General features: G+C 40.3%; 1 protein-coding gene across 3 annotated transcripts in view; it reads right to left on the minus strand.

Annotated features, from left to right (window-relative positions):
* Positions 1-669: 669 nt before the first annotated feature.
* Positions 670-17,966, minus strand: part of CCNY (cyclin Y) — a 341,523-nt gene continuing 324,226 nt past the window's right edge. For all 3 annotated transcript variants that reach the window (XM_054592502.1, XM_054592503.1, XM_054592504.1), the window contains exons 9-10: positions 5,164-5,326; positions 670-3,969 (exon numbers count right to left, since the gene is read on the minus strand). In XM_054592502.1, the coding sequence (XP_054448477.1) occupies positions 3,853-3,969; positions 5,164-5,326 (280 nt within the window). In that variant the 3' untranslated portion in view covers positions 670-3,852. The remainder of the gene's footprint in view (positions 3,970-5,163; positions 5,327-17,966) is intronic.

A 17,966-nucleotide genomic window follows, 5' to 3' on the forward strand; every position in this document is an offset into this window, starting at 1 on the left:
TGACACAATAAACCTTTAGCAGCTTCACATATACAAACTTAGTAAGAAAACTGAACAGGAAAGACTGGAAAGGAAGTCAGATGACCAGCTCTGGTCCATCACCAATTCTGTAGCTGCAAGCATTCTTACTTACACCCCCTGTTTGAGGCCTGCCTGGCACCTGTGAGGTGATTGTTTTCAGGTTCAACAGCTCTAGTAACTCTGCATATTCAGTATCAGCAAACCACGATCTTATTGCAGATGTGTGTAAGGGCTTTGCTTGCAATCCATATAGCTTAAAATATAAATCCCAAATTAGTTAAGTATCCTTTTGCCATTTCAGCTCAAGAACATGTTTTCCATTTCCTCCTCTTTTTCATCCAGGGTACGGAGCTTTTTGGTTGGCCTTTCAGATGATCACGTTTCTAAGATGCTCCAACATGAGTCCTGAGACACTCCAATGAGGTCAAGGTGATAAAGTGATGGAAGATAAAATAAGCCATTGCCATAGATAGGATGTGCTAAGATAGGTCTCTATCATGCAACCATCTCAACTGCCAGAAGTTTCTAACAGGTCTTAATACTTCTTTGAGTCACTCAAGGCTTACAGGACTAAGTTCTCTCTGCATCCATAAAACCTGTTGAATTTTCTATCAATATTCAAAAAATGCAGCAAGCAGGCAAGCACTATTTGTTCTATGTATTTATTTATTTAACACATTAAATACCTACAATGAGTCAGGAATGATATTTTAAAAGCAGTGGAAAGGATGGAAATCACCACTCCCAAAATTCTGCTTTGCAGCTCAGCTGAGGATCAACACCCAAACCCCAGGGAAACCCCAAGATGGAGAGGATCCTGCCAATGCCCCAGGAAGAAGCTCATGTGTCCACCCCAGGAGGGAGCGGATGGCAGTCCAGGCTCTGACTTCATGCAATGAAACAGGGGAGTACATCTCCATCTTGGTAGGATCTCCCAGCTTGCCCTCCAATTTGATTTTAAATCCCTGACTTACTTCCCTTTTCCCAGTTAAAAAGAAAAGGTAAATAAACAACAACAACAACAACAAAAACCCCTCGTCTGGATATATAACTATTCTCCAGTGACTTGTTTAAGTCAAAACTAAACTTAAAGTTAACAAATTGTGTGGTTTTCTTCGTCCTTTATTAGTGATGAAAACTGTGCATTCAAAAACTACACTAAGACAATGTATTCCTAAAGAGTAATCCAGCTTTAATTGTAGGGCATTGAATCACCTTGCAAACAAATTACAGTCGCTATGATTTATCAATAGGTACTGTACTTCTACTGTTGTTAGGTTTTGTTTTTGGTTTTTTGTTTTGTTTTGTTTTGCTTTGTTTTTGGCAAACTTGGAACAAACAAGGAGAACAAAATGTTGTCTTCATAATCATTTAGAAAAATAAAACCAACCTGAAGTATCTATCTATGTGTCAAGTGATTCATTCATACTGCAAAAGTAAAATCTACACTTACAGCAGAGTTTTAAAAAATCCTTAGTGCAAGAAACATAACCAATTAATACAGATCAATACTTATTAACGAATATGGAAAAATTTCCTATACAGAGGTAGAGTCCAGTGCACAAGGCTAAAACAATATTCAATAGTCTGAACAAAGACTGAGCCAGGTTTTACGGGATTCACTTTAAATTTTAAGTTATCAGACTATATGTACATACAATATATAGACTATACAATTTTTTAAAGTATTTAATAAACTCCACAAAATAATAGCAGATGCATTGAAATATTTACATAATTCAATTTTCAAATCTCTCTCATTCAAATAAAAGGGATAAAAATAAGATTTCTGCTTTAAAGGCAGCAGAACTTCTTTCCTGAAATGGATCGGTAAAATAAGATACTTTACATGAGAAGAACTAATTTATGTTTAAGAGGTATTCATATTCAGCTAAGAAAATATGTCCCTTTTTTAAGCTCTATAGAATAGGGAATATAAAATGATATTTTCTACATTTTTAGATCTCTAAAGTTCTAAATCCAACTCTTACTTAAAGAGAGATGCTGACTTTGGTGCCCATACAGAGCATATCAACACAATTACAATGGAAAAATAATTCTCTTTTCCTTTTCTACTTCTTTGCTTTTGAAAGTTAGGTCTGAAAGAACTTAATATTTCTGGCCTGATTGTGTTTACATATGACACAAATTTCATGGAAACCTGACTAGCACTTTCAGCTTGGTGTTCTTGGGATTTCAACTTTCTGAATCCCTTCCATTTCCAAAAGGTATGCAAGACTGATAACATAAGATTCCACAGTTTTCCAAGCTCACACAGGAGGAAGGTGAAACACAGAGTATTGGCTGCCATGCATGTCATAGAGACTTGAAAAAAGAAAGAAGTTAGAACCTCTGTCATTGTGACCCAAGAAAATATGCAAAAATCCAAAGCATTACATGCTTCACTGACTTGGATTCTTAGACTTTATACTAAATTTATTCTTTGATATTTGACCATTAACCCTTTTATTTTGCTTGATATAAAAGATTCTTATGTAGCTCATAAGGAAATTAGGGATAGTTGGAAAACAAAAAAGTCCGGTCATGATGAATGAAGCATAAACCTTCACAGTTTGAATTTTGTATAACTTCTCTAAGCACCCACAATGAATATGTGTTTTTTTTTTATTCAATTCAATCGTTCTATGAAAAATATCTCAGTAAATAGTAACATTTTGCCCTTCTATGATCTTCCCACTGAACTATCCCCACCCTGTTTTTTAATTTTAGATTTTTAAAAACATTTATACAAATAGACTAACTTTGATTTAAAGTAAACATATAAAAATTGATAAGAATATTGCTTGCAACAATGGATGTGGAAGTACAGGAATGAACTGGGCAGGGACTATGAAGAAGTGGCTCCTACCCAGTAACTTCAGGCAAACACTTAGCAACTCTGGAAAAACATCTCAACCAAGGGCACCCTCTACTGTACATTGTTTCCTTGGCCCACGAGGTCTGACTGATTTGTAGCTGACTTTAGGTCAGAAAAAAAAACCCAAAAACTGCACGAGAACTGGAAGGCACAAGCACCCATGTTATCTAGAATTTTTTTTGGGGGGGCGGGGAGGGTGAGGAATAAAGAGGGAAAGGGATACTTTTGGTTTAGCACTATAGTCAAGTTAATTTTGTTACTGTCAAAGAAAAAATGTACAAAGTTGTAGAGAAGAGTAAAAAGTGTGTCCCACTTGTGAGGAAGAAAGCTCAGGAGACAGCTTGCAGGAAGGGTGCAGAAGAAACAACCAGTACTATTTATTTGGATGTCTGTGCCGTGGTACAAACTATATTCTCTGTTGTGTGGGGCCAAAACTAAAACAGAATAAAAACCAACAAAAAATCCCCAATCCCAAAAAAGCAGCTAGGAGGAATGCAAGAAGTCTTACAGAACACACTGATCCAGACAGAGGTGATACAGGTGGCACTCTTGTCTTTAATGCACATCTAACTGGGTTACCTACTATTGCGTTTTCCCTCGTATTCACCTACTGACCAGATGGGGAACTTAAAAAGTGTTTGTGTCATTTAACCATTTTTCCTGCTTCTACACAACTTCCCTTCCCCTTTACTTCCTCTTCCAGGAATAGAGTCTTTTTCCTCCACGAAGGAAGTGCTGTTAATTACAGGGTAAGGTGTGAAACAGGATTTTGCTTCCCTCAAAGCCTTGCTATGTGTGGGTCACACAGAGCGAAGGCAGTAATCAAGGCAGCCTGATGGAACTCTGAATTTAAAAAAGGAAAGAAACAAAAACAAAACCACCCCAAGTCTGTCTTTTCTCAAACTAAAGGAGAAACTGAGGGATAGAACAGCTTCCAGTGGTGATGCCCACAGTTAGGAGATGATGGCCGGGGACCACCTTGGCAGAGTCAGATTGTCAGCACTAGCTGACCGCTTCCTTGCAGGTCTCCTTAGGTCCTTGTACTTATCCTCACAGAGGCGAGAGATGGCCTGAGGGGCAAAAGAGAGACAATTCAGGTCAGGGCTGGACCCTGAAAGCTCCCTCCACCCACTTGTGCATGAAGTGTGGCTGTGAGCAGCATCCTTCTAGGCACTGAGGACACTCACGCACTAAATGAGAAGAGGCCCTGTCCCACGTGGTTCACATCCCACAGCCCAGACTGTGTCAGTCACAGGGAGGATACAAAGAGATATAGATACAGTCCCTGTTTCCAAAGTGCTTACAGTCTGAGAAAACAATCTCAAAATGTGAAACAACAATAAGACAGTGTAACCTGGGGTCAGGCAACTCCAATATCAATGCTTAGGTTGTGTATGACCTGGGTATGTGCCCCTATTTTAGTCCTTAGCATCCTTGTCTAAATGGGGCAATAACAGCACACTCCTCATAGGGTAGCTGTGACTAGACATGTGCGCAAGGGGAGCCTGAACAATGTGGGAACAAAGAGGGTGATAGGGCAGGCAGCATGGACCTCTTGGGTCTCACCAATCTTGGACATAACTGTACCATCTACTGCTTTAGTCAAAGTTTCTACGCAATGAGACCAACATGGTGCCTGGAGAGGAAAATGCAGAGGGCTTCTGCACACCTGCCCTGGAGGAGGGGGAGGGGTCTCACCAGTGAGCCTTTTATTACCCTCCCACTATTCATCCAGTCAAAAAATAAGATGGGAAGAGCTAGGTGCAAATATGGAGCTGAGCTCCACAGAAGTATGAGACATAAAAGTCATACAACGTAACAATGATGGCTTAAACCCAGAACAACGCTAAAGGTGGTGGCCCTAGCTCTAATGAGGCAGTGGGAAAAATAATTTGAAAAAATAAAAAGCAGGACCAATTCTTTATTAATTAGGAACTTCTAGTATCTTTTTTCTTATAAAAGTGCACGCTTGGAAGTCCTTTTTGTGGGCGTATTTTTTAAAAAACATAAACTTAAAAAAAATCTTTGATTTAAAAAATAGAATACAATGCATGTTGAATAAAAACTGATCTTAAGAATATATGCAAATATAAGGTTGTACAAATTATAATCAATTAAAATAATTGATGAGCTCTAAATCCAGGACCTTTTCCTTTGTAACAACATGCGGAAGGAGAAATCACCATTGTGATCACACCCTTCCATGGCACCCAGAGGACGCATTAGCAATAGGGCACTAAAACCAATATGTCAAAATATGTTACCTCAAGTTTGTGAGCCCTCTCCCTGCTCAGGGGCTCCAAAGGAAAACTCAGGTTATTTGCTTCTGCCAGAGAACGAAGATCAAAATAATACTTGGCATAAACACTGGAAGGAACATTGATGTTGAACTGAAGCAATTCAAGAAACTGTCGTTCTAGCTCATTCCTGCAAAGACAAAAACAGCACACATGTAGCTGCCATCTCAAAGTGTGGCCTGCCAAGGCAAGGTGCTGGACACCAGAGTCTAGAAAAGTGCATCTGTGTACCCAGAAAACTATACAATACTGAAGAAAGAAATTAAAGAAGACACAAAAAAATGGAAGCATATACCGTGTTCATGGATTGGAAGAATTAACATCATTAAAATGCCTGTACTACCCAAAGCAATTTATAGATACAACACAACCCCTATTAAAATACCAATGACATATTTCACAGACATAGAACAGACATTTCAACAATTTATACAGAACCATAAACGACCCCGAAGAGCCATAGCAATTTTGAGAAAGAAAAACACAGCAGGAGGGCTCACAATATCAGACATAAAACTGTATTACAAGGCCACTGTAATCAAAACAGTCTGGTACGGGCATAAGAACAGACACATAGATCAGTGGAACAGAATAAAAAGCCCAGAAATAAACCCATGTCTCTATGGTCAATTAACATTCGACAAAAGGGGCAGGAGCTTAAAATGGAGTAAAAGTAGCCTCTTCAACAAATAGTGTTGGGAAAGCTGGACAACTTCTTGCAAAAAGCTGAAATTCGACCACCAACTGACACCATACACAAAAATAAACTCAAGATGGATAAAAGACTAAAATATAAGACGCAATACCATAGAAGTCCTAGAGGAGAACATAGGCAGGAAACTCTCAGATATCCCACACAGCAATATTTTCACCGATATGTCCCATAAAGCAAGGGACATAAAGGAAAGAATAAACAAGTCGGACTTCACCAAAATAAGTAGCTTCTGCATGGCGAGAGAAAACATCAGCACAACGAAAAGGGAACCAACCCTATGGGAAAATATATTTGTCAATGATACCTCAGACAGGGGTTTGATCTCCAAAATACATAAAGAACTCACACAACTCCACTCCAAGAAGAGAAACAATCCAATTAAAAAATGGACCTGGACAGACAATTCTCCAAGGAAGAGATTCAGAGGGCCCAGAAACATATGAAAGGATGCTCAGCATCACTAGACATCAGAGAAATGCAAATTAAAACCACAATGGGATACAACTTCACATCAGTCAGAATGGCCATCGTAACAAATCTGCAAACAACAAGCGCTGGCAAGGTTATGGAGAAAAGGGAACCCTAGTACACTGTTGGTGAGAATGCAGACTGGTGCAGCTACTGTGGAAAACAGTTTAGAATTTCCTCAAAAAGTCAAAAAGGGCCTTTTGACCCAGTGATTCCACTCCTTGGATTACACCCTAAGAATCTAACCACCAATTCAAAAGAACCCATGCACCCCAATTTTCATAGCAGCACAATTTACAACAGCCAAGTGCTGGAAGCAACCTAAGTGCCCATCAGGAAAGGAGTGGATCAAAAAACTATGGTACATTTACACAATGGAATACTATGCAGCAGAAAGAAAGAGCTACTATCCTTCGCAACAGCATGGATGGAACTGGAGAGCATTATGCTAAGTGAAATAAGCCAGGGTACAAAAGACAAATACCATATGATCTCACCTATAAGTGGAAACTAATCAACAAAACAAACAAGCAAGGAAAATATAACCAGCAACACTGAAAGAAAAAAGAAACCAACAGAATCAATAGGGAAGGAGGGAGTGGGGGCGGGGAAAGGGAAGAGTTATGTCAAGGAGCATGTATAAAGGACCCGTGGACAAAGCTAAAGTAGGAAAGGACTGAGGGAGGGAGGTGGGGAGGCGGGCAGGGGAAAGTGGTGGCAGAAAAATGTAGACAAATGTATTTGAATATTTAAAAATTAAATTAAATTTTTTAATAAAGGAAAAAAAATAGAAAAGTACACCCTCGGGAGGAAAAGCCATCTAAATGCCTGCCTGGACACCAGAGTTGCAGTTTAACCACTAAATTGGTTATTAAAAGCCAAATTCACTTGAACAGTGCCCAGAAGGATGAGGGCTGATTAACTGGGATGATTCCCAGGAAGTACTGCACAGTGATTTGTTTCACTGAGACCTAACACCAACACAGAAGGCTCTGGCTGCAAATCTCAGCATGAATCACTGGCAGATGAAACAGCGAAGAGCTGTCAAGTGGAGTCTAGTGAGGGCCCAAAACCAAAGTCCAAAGGAAAGGCCTGTGCTAGACATAGAGGATGCCTACCTGTAAGGCCCCTTCCCCACCTCCTGGAAGAAGAGAGTGGAAGAGCTGCTGTAGGGGTTCCTTAAGTAAAGGAGGTAGGGAAAAGGTGAATCACAGCCCCAGCCTCTTCCAAAGAGAACTCACAGAGTGAAGAATGCAAGCCATAGTTCCCAAACCCGAGCATGCACATAATTACTTCGAGGGCTACAGGCAGACAGCGGGGTCTCCAGTCTCTGGTTCAGTCTCAGGTCTGGGGTGAACCTGAGAATGTGCATTTCTAACAAGCTTCCACTGAATGCTGATACTTCCTGTAGTGACCACACTTTGAGAACCACTCAACTACATAGTGGTCAGTCAAGGAGACAGTACACATGTGTTAAGATCCATGTGGCCAACCCATTTATATTTTGATGAAAACTAATGATGGGTAATAAAACATTTTAAAACTTCTCCTTTGCGAATGTCCTCATATCGGTTATCTTTTAAATTAGGTCTATTTCTCAATAGTTACTGTCTGGGGAATGAAAAGTCCTCAGTGATGTATTATGGAGCACAGATCCTCGGTGGGGTACTCAATTTCAGCACTATTCCCTCTGCAACCCCTGAAAGTAAGCTCTCCTCACCCCTCCACCCCAGCACACTACACAGTACTGTATTTCTGTCCTTCTTCACACTCTACGGTAACTGTTGCTTTAACTCAGTTTCCCTTACTTATCTCCTCAGAGTCAGAAACCATGACATCTGATTTCACATGCGTGGCCCCTAGCACAGTACTGACATGGAGCTAGTGCTCAATGATTACTGCTAGTAAATGAAGCAACGAAGCTCAGCCTGAGCAGACTTCATAGGGATGACAGAAGTCAGAGTTGAACTGAGTTTGGCAAGGGTCAGGGCTGTCTCCAGCACTGTGGGCTTACTCAAACCACCTCCAGGCCCACAGGAGCACAGGAAACACTGTCATCATCTCCTGTAAGTGGAGCTGAAGACTGACAAGCCCTGTCCCCGGGGTCAGGTCTCATTCCTCTTGACCCAGCCTCTGCAGCTCTTCTGTACAATAAGTCTCCAGTTCTGGCCCCAGTATGCACGCCCTTGATTTTTCCAAGCCTCAGCCTAATGCGGCACCATCCTGTTGCCATGGTGTCCTCAAGTCCCACTCTGTTGTTGGTGAGCCACCCGACTAAGCCATCAAAGACCAAGAAGGACTGAGCCCTAATCTCATGTTACTATGACAACAGGGGACAGGAACATTGAGGAGGTGAGCAGAAAAGATGGGAATTTTTTCCCCGAAAAACTAAAAATGGAATTGCCTTTTGGCTCAGCAATTCTACGGCTGGGATTATACCTAAGAATCTCAAAACACAAATTCAAAAGAACCTATGAACCCCAAAGTTCATAGCAGCAAAATTTACAATAGCCAAGTGGTGGAAACTACCTAAGTGCCCATCAGTAAGTGAGTGGATCAAAAATTTATGGTACATTTACACAATGGAATACTATGCAGGGGAAAGAAAAGAGCTACTGCCCTTTGCGACAGCAAGGAACTGGAAAGTATTATCATAAGCGAAATAAGGGGTGAAAGACAAAATACCATATGATCTCACATATAAGTGGAAACTAATCAACAAAACAAACAAGCAAGGGAAATATAACAAGCAACATTGAAAGAAAAAAGAAACCAACAGTAACAAGAGGGAAGGGGAAGGGAGATAATGGAGAACAGAAGGGGAAGGGTCAAATCAAGGAACATGTATAAAGGACCCATGGCCAATGGTAAAGTGGGGAATGATTGAGGGTGGGAGGTGGTGGTGGGGTGGGGCAGGAGAAAGTGGTGGAGGGGTAAATGGATAGAAATGTATTTGAACAATAAAAATTTTTTAAATATATAAATAAATAAACAATTTACCATCCTAAAAAAAGCAAAACAAAAACAAAACAAAACAAATAACCAAGAGAAAGATCAGGAAAAAACAACTTCTGAACAGGCTCCATTATAAATATCCTATGCCAACTACTCTCAGAATTGTACTTGAGACTTCTCACATCTCCAAAGACAGCACCTGTTGTCAGAAAAACTGCTTGAGTCTATAAAGTCTGTTCTGATGTAACAAATCAACCTGCTATTCTGAATGGTAAATTTAATCCTAAGAAAGAAAGAAAAGAAAGAAAAGAAAAGAAAAGAAAAGAAAAGAAAAGAAAGAAAGAAAGAAAGAAAGAAAGAAAGAAAGAAAGAAAGAAAGAAAGAAAGAAAGAAAGAAAGAAAGAAAGAAAGAAAGAAAGAAAGAAAGAAAGAAAGAAAGAAAGAAAGAAAGAAAGAAAACTGGATGCATCCAAGATAGTGGTGGAGCAAGTGTAAGTTAAAATCACCTCCTCCCAGGACCAAACTGGAATTACAACTAAAATATGGAGCAATCGTCCTGAATAACCAACTGAAGACTAGTTGAATAGGAGTCTTATAACTAAGGATTTACATAAGATGACACATGCAAACTGGTAGGAAGGATGGAGACACTAAAAGAGCTGGCCTTCCACCCACGTGTGGCAGCTGAGAATCTGGAGGGATGTCTCAGCTTCAAAGGTTCCCCCCTCAGGAGCAAGGATCTCAACCGATGCTGGGCTCCCTAGCACTGAGCACCAAGCAATATTGGGAAGAGGTGCCCACATAGCATCTGGCTGGGAAAATCAGTGGGAATTCTGTCCTTCAGAGAGAGACAGGAGTCTGCTAGAAGGCCAGGTACACTTTTAAAGGGATAGTGCATAAAATCTCAGTCAAAGCCACTCACAGTAGACTCCAGCAGAGAGAGGGATGGCAGTGACTCAAAGTGAATGTGACATCTAGGGAAAGAATGGATTGTGTGGCTTTGAGGAGAGGGCTGCAGGGACAGTCCCCGAAGTCCTGTGCCTAGTCACTCTCCCACATGGCCCACAGACACCGGATTTCCAGGGTCAAGCATTCCTCTCCACAGAGTAGCAGCCTTGAGGAAGGAAATAGCCCCACCCTCCCAAATGCCTGTGGCCCTGCCCTGCCAAGCCTGAGCCCTGTGGAAGAATCAGCTGGCTGTGGCCAGCCTGGGTCTGTGGTGCAGACTTTCTTGGAGGCTCTTGAAGGGGTCCTGCATTGCTGAGTTCACACCTTGCAAGGGCAATGTTTCCCACAAGCCCTGACTGATGCCAGCATTCCTGTGAAGAGTCCTCCCTCCATATGCCCAAATCTATCTGTTTGAGCCTGATGAAGTCTGCTGGCCTCACCCTGAGACTCCCTGAGACCCTGCCCCATCACAAAGGTTCCCAAGGCCCTTAGGTGGGTGTTGGCTGACCTTGGTGTACACTAGACTTTTGCTGGATGGCCTCAGACCCAGCAATGGCACCAAGTTTGAATCTCTATCAACCTGGTGAACACGACTCGCCCCTACCTGGTAACTGACTGAGATCCTACCTCATGCATCTCGTACTGCCAGAGGCTCTTCCAGTGACTAAGCCTAGTGGGTAGCTGAGAGATGGAGGGGTGGGTTTTGGGGTACACCTCAGACCTTTTGCTGACCTGCACCGAAACTCGGTGTTGGTGGAAGCAGGCCTTGGAAGATGGCTCGGCCCTGGCTTAGCAGAGGCAGCCACAAATTGTAGGTCACTTAGTAACTCCAAACAGGTAGCCCAGGAATGGACACAGGTACCTTCTGACACTGACCTGCACTGGAGTCCCTCGCAAGAGTCCCCAGAAACAACACCCAATGATGGGCTTCAGACCATATCAGAGCACAACTCGATTAGCTTCACAAGTGGTACATCCAAAGGGAGATCTCCAAAGGGAGATCTCTGCAGGCCCCAGACTCTACTGAGGCAAGTTCCACTTCATGTGGTCAGCAAGCCCACAGCAGCTCATACACTGCGGTCAGGGTCAATCTTCGTAGTCAGCCAGCCTGAGGGTTGAACCCACCCAATGAATGGGCTAGCAGCAATCAAGGCTCAACTACTACTGGAGAGTGCACATAATCGACACAAGGGACATTCTTGGAGCATCCAGTTCAGGTGAATAGAGAGCTGTGCCACTGAGGACCACAAGACACCTACTACATAAGGCACCTGACCAAGACTGGGAAACAGAGATCTACCTAACACATAAAAACAGACAAAGATAGGCTGCCGAAATGGGAAGAGAAAAGGCCATGCCCTAAATGGTACCTGTGTCCAGGACAAAACTCCCAAACAAAATGAAAGGAAATGAAGGCAACCAATCTACCAGATAGTTTTCAAAACAGTGGTTAGAAGGATACTCAAGCAAATAACATATGAGCTCAGTGAGAACTTCAAGATAGTAAGGATAAAAAAAGACAAGAACACATAAAAAAGAGCTTGTTACAAATAAAGAACACAGTATCTGAAATAAAGAATACAATACAAAGCCAATTAAATGAAGCAGAGAAACAAACTAGCAATTTGGAAAAGAAGGCAGCAGAAAACACCTAATGAGGGCAGCAAAATGAAAAAAGAGCTTTAAAAAGAGAGGACAGTGAAAAGGCCAGATGATGAAAGACAGATACCATATAATCTCACCTATAAGTGGAACCTAATAAACAAAACAAAGAAGCGAGAAAAACAGAACCAGAGACGTTGAAATAAAAAACAAACTGACAGAAAACAGAGGGGAGGGGTAAGGGGCATAACAGGGAAAAGGGAAGGAGAAGGGCTATCAAGGAACAATAATAAAGGGTCCATGGACAGAGCCAAAGGAGGGCAGGATTGAGGGTGGGAGGTAGGGGTGGGCGGGGTGGGGAGAAGTGGTGGCAGGAAAATGGAGACAACTGTACTTGAACAACAATAAAAAAATTATATTTAGAAAGAGGAGACATTTTTTCTTTATATATGGCCATTATTAAGTTGAGGTATGCCCCCTGTAGTCACACTTTAATGAGTGTTTTTCTCAAAAATGGGTGCTGCAATTTATCAAATGCTTTTTCCGCATCTATTGACATGGTCATGTGGTTTTTGTCTATCCTTTTGTTTATGTGATGTATTACATTTATTGATTTACAAATATTGAACCATCCTTGCATCCCTCGGATGAACATCACTTGATCACGGTGGATCATCTTTTTAATGTATTGCTAGATGGCATTTGCCAATATTTTGTTAAGGATTTCAGCATCTATATTTATCAGAAATATTGACCTGTAGTTTTCTTTCTTGGTTGTATCTTTATCTGGTTTTGGGATTACGATGATGCTGGCCTCATAAAAAGAGTTTGGGAGTCTTCCCTCTTCTTGGATTTTTTGGAATAGTCTGAGAAAGACAGGGGTTAGCTCTTCCTTAAATGTTTTGTAAAATTCTCCTGTGAAACTGTCTGGTCCAGGGCTTTTGTGTGCTGGCAGTTTTTTGATTACTGTTTCAATTTCACCAGCTGTTATCAGTCTCCTTAGGCTTTCTGCTTCCTCTTCATTCAGTGTTGGAAGGTTATATTTCTCTAGAAATTTGTCCACTTCATCTAGGTTTTCAAATGTCTTGGTATACAATTATTCATAGTAATTTCCTACACTTCTTTGCATTTCTCTGGCATCAGCTGTTATTTTTCCTCTTTCGTTTCTGATACTATCTTTTTACTTTTGCAAGCATTTCTTTCTTTCTTTCTTTATTTTTAAATACATTTGTCTCTGCCTCCCCTCCACCACTTTCCCTTGCTCCCTCCTTCCTTTCCTCCCTCAGCTCTTCCCCTTTGGTTTTGTCCATGAGTCCTTGCTGTATGTTCCTTGACTTTCCCCTTCCCTTCCCTTTCCCTGCCCGCCCCTCCCTCCTTCCCTCTTGTCTCTGTTGATTTCTTTTCCTTTCAGTGTTGCTGGTCATATTTTCCTTGCATCTTTGTGTTGTTGGTTAGGTTCTGCTTATAGGTGAGATCATATGGTATTTGTCTTTCGCTCCCTGGCTTATTTTGCTTAGCATAATGCTCTCCAGTTCCATCCATGCTGTCGCGAAGTTTAGTAGTTCTTTTTTCCTTTCTGCTGTGTAGTATTCCATTGTGTATATGTACCATCATTTTTTGATCCAATCATCTACTGATGGACACTTAGGTTGCTTCCAACACTTGGTTATTGTAAATTGTGCTGCTATGAACATTGGGGTGCCTAGGTTCTTTTGTATTGGCATTTTGGTGTTGTCAGGGTATAGTCCGAGCAGGGGAATCACTGGATCAAAAGGCAGTTCCATTTTCAGCTTTTTGAGGAAACTCCACACTGCCTTCCACAGTGGCTGCACCAGTCTGCATCCACACCAACAGTGTACTAGGGTTCCCTTTTCTCCACAGCCTCGCCAGCACTTGTTGCTTGTTGATCTGTTTATGATGGCCATTCTGACCGGTGTGAGGTGGTACCTCATGGTGGTTTTGATCTGCATTTCTCTGATGGCTAGTGATGCTGAGCATCCTTTCAAATGCCTCTGGGCCCTCTGTATCTCCTCCTTAGAAAAGCATCTGCCCAGGTCCTTTGCCCATTTTTTGATTGGATCATTTGTCTTCTTGGAGTGGAGTTGAGTGAGTTCTTTATATATCTTGGAGATCAAACCTCTATCTGATGTATCATTAGCAAATATATTTTCCCATAGGGTTGGCTCCCTTTTCATTTTGCTGATGTTTTCTTTTGCCGTGCAGAAGCTTCTTATTTTGATGAGGTCCCACTTGTTTATTCTTTCCTTTATGTCTCTTGCTTTAGGAGACATATCAGTGAAAAAATTGCTGCGTGGGATATCTGAAAGTTTCCTGCCAATGTTCTCCTCTAGGACTTTGATGGTGTTGTGACTTATATTTAAGTCTTTTATCCATCTTGAGTTTATTTTTGTGTATGGTGTCAGCTGATGATCCAATTTCAATTTTTTGCATGTAGCCGTCCAGCTCTCCCAACACCATTTGTTGAAGAGGCTGTTATAGCTCCATTTTATGCTTCTGTCCCCTTTGTCAAATATTAGATGTCCATGGAGACCTGGGCTTACTTCTGGGCTTTCTATTCTGTTCCACTGGTCTATGGGTCTGTTCTTGTGCCAGTACCAGATTGTTTTGAGTATAGTGGCTTTGTAGTAGAGTTTGATGTCCGGTATTGTGATCCCTCCTACTTTGTGTTTCTTTCTCAACATTGCTGTGGCTATTCGGGGTCGTTTATGGTTCCATATAAATTTTTGAAATGCCTGTTCTATTTCTGTGAAATACGTCATTGGTATCTTAATAGGGATCGCGTTGAATCTATAAATTCCTTTGGGTATATGGACATTTTGATGATATTAATTCTTCCAATCCATGAGCACGTTTCTGAAATTATTTATTTGGATCCTCTCCCTTTTGTTCTAGATGAGCCTGCTTAAAGGATTGTTGATTTTGTTTATGTTTTCAAAGAACCAACTCCTGAATTGGTTGATCCTTTGACTTGTTCTTTTAGTCTCTATGACATTCAATTCTGCTCTGATCTTGATTATTTCCTTCCTTCTACTTGCTCCGGGCTTTGTTTACTGCTGTTTGTCCGGTCCTTGGAGCTGGAGGGAAAGGTCGTTTATTTGAAATGTTTCTATCTTTTTAAGGTAGGCCTGTATTGCTATGTACTTCCCTCTCAGGACTGCCTTCGCTGTGTCCCATAGGTTTTAGACTGTTGTGTGTTCATTTTCATTTGCTTCCAGAAACTTTTTGATTTCATCTTTCATCTCATTATTGACCTTTTCATTGCTTAATAATGTGTTATTCACTCTCCATGAGTTTGAATGTTTTCAGTTTGTTCCATGAGGTTGGTTTCTAGTTTCAAGCCCTTGAGGTCTGAGAAAATGTTTATGATATGGATTTTCCTGAATTTGTTGAGGCTTCTTTTGTGTCCTATCATGTGGTCTATCTTTGAAAATGTCCCGTGTACATTTGAAAAGAATGTGTATTTTTCTTCTTTGGGATCAAGTGTTCTACATACATCAGTTAAGTCCATTTGCTCTAACGCATTGTTCAGTTCCACAATATCGTTGTTGATGTTTTGTTTGGAAGATCTATCCATTTTTGAAGTGGGGTGTTAAAATCCCCTACTATCAGTGTGTTGCTATCTATGTCTTTCTTGAAGTCCTCCAAGATTTTCCTTATATATTTGGATGCTCCTATGTTGGGTGCATATATATTTACATTGTTTATCTCTTTTTGATGGATTCTTCCTTCGAGTACTATAAAGTGTCCTTCTGAGACTCTTTTTATGGCCTTTGTTTAGAATGTGGTTTGTCTGATATAAGGATTGCTACACCTGCTTTTTATCCCTGTCCATTTCCGTGGAATATTTTTTTCCATCCCTTTACTTTCAGTCTGTGTAGGTTCTTTCTTCTGAGGTGGGTCTCTTGTCAGCAGCGTATGTGTGGGTCATGTTTTCTTATCCATTCACCTATCTTATGTCTTTTGTTTGGGGCATTTAATCCATTTACATTTAAAGTTATTACTGATAGGTACTTATTCATTTTCTCATTTTATGTCTATGTTCCTCTCTCACTGTTTTTCTTCATCTTCTTTATTTTAGTTATTTTTTTCTTTTCTCTTTAATTTTTAAATCATGTTTACTCAGTTAAACTTGTTTCAATTTTTCCCCTTTACCCTCCTCCACCCATCCCACCCCCACCTCCCACTCCCACAGTCAATTCCTACTCTGTTGTCGATGTCCATGGGTCTTTCATACATGTTCTTTGTCTAGTCCCTTCCCCTTTCCACCAGTGTTCTCTTTCCCCATCCCCTCTGGTCACTTTCAGTCTGCTCCATGTTTCCTTGCCTGTGGTTTATTTTGTTTGTTAGTTTATTCTGTTGAATAGATTCCACATATAGGTGAGATCATATGGTATTTGTCTTTCACCAACTGGCTTATGTCATTTAGCACAATATTCTCCAGTTCCATCCATGTTGTCACAATAGGTAGGAGTTCCTTCTTTCCTTCCTTCCTTTCCTCTCTTCCTTCCTTCCTTCTGTCTTTCCTTCCTTCCTTCCTTCCTTCTCTTAAAGCAGATATATTTTATTTATATTTTTACATATCAAAGACAGTAATATAAAAAATTTAAAATCATTATAAAGTCTCAGCAATTAAAACATGACACCAGCACAGAAATAATCAAGTAGATCAATGAAATAAAATCAGCATTCTAGAAACAAACATGTATATCTGCCTAACAATGTAATATATGATTAAGTTGATATAAAAATCAATGGGTAAAATAAGGCTTATTCAACAAATAAGGTGCATGGATGACTATAAAACAAAACTACTTGAAATAAAACAAATATAGAGCCCTATTTCACACATTATACAAGAAATATTCAGGTGAGTTTAAATCAGTATGTAAAACCAAAGGAGTTTTAGGAGAAAATACAAACTAGTATTTTTCTTACCATGAAGTAAAATATTCAAACCCAGAAGCTATAAAGTAAAATACTGATGACTATGTTAAAAATTTAAGGCTATATAGTAATATACATATGGAACAAAGTTAAAGGACAAGAAATAGGATGGGAAAGTATTTGCCACACATCTAAAAAAGGATTAATCATTGTTTTGTTTTTTCTTTTTAGGGAAAAAAATTCTACAAACCGTTAATCAATAAATGGATAAAAAACACCAAAAAGTCATTTAAAGCTTTTGAAAAATAATAGAAATAGGCAAGAAATATACAAAAACAAGTATACTTTCAACAAATAACCAAGTAACAATTACTACATCATTGTCACAGATTAATACATATTAAAAAATATCGGTAATATCAAGTATTGGCAACTGTGAAAGGAACTGGGTATTCACCGACTTTTTTCCTTCATCTCAAAGCAGTCCTGTTAGCATATTTTGCAGTGCTGGTTTGGTGGACATGTATTCTTTTAGCCTTCGTTTGGGAAACTCCTTAATTTCGCCTTCCATTTTAATTGAGAGACTTGCTCGGTAGAGCAGTCTTGGTTGCAGGCCTCTGCTTTTCATTACTTGGAATATTTCTTGACACTCCCTTCTGGTTTGTAGTGTTTCTGTTGAGAAGTCAGCTGCTAGCTGTATCGGGGCTCCCTTATATGTGACTACCTGTTTCTCCCTTGCTGCCTTTAGGATCCTCTGTTTGTCTTTGATATTTGCCATTTTAATGATGATGTGTCTTGCAGTGGACCTCATTGCACTCCTCTTGAATGGGACTCTGTGATTTTTGCACTCATGTGACTTTTTCCTTCATCCAATTAGGGAAGTTTTCCATCATTACTTTTTCACCCAGGTTCTCTATCCCTTCCTCCTCCTCTTCTCCTTCCACTATCCCTATTGTAGAGATATTGTTATGTTTCAGGTTGTCCAGCATTTCCCTAAATGCCTCTTCATTCTTTTCAAGTCTTTTTTTCATTTCCCTGCTCTTTCTGGGAGCTTTTTTCTACCTTGTCTTCCAGCTCACTGATTCGATCCTCGAGTTCGTCTAGCCTGCTTTGGATTCCTTCTACTGTGTTCTTTAATCCAGAAATCGTATTCTTCATTTTCTCTTGTCTCTTATTG

This window comes from Pteronotus mesoamericanus, unplaced genomic scaffold (assembly GCF_021234165.1).
Source record: "Pteronotus mesoamericanus isolate MK-2021 breed Mesoamerican mustached bat unplaced genomic scaffold, CSHL_Meso_final scaffold_36, whole genome shotgun sequence".
Taxonomy (NCBI): Eukaryota; Metazoa; Chordata; class Mammalia; order Chiroptera; family Mormoopidae; genus Pteronotus; species Pteronotus mesoamericanus.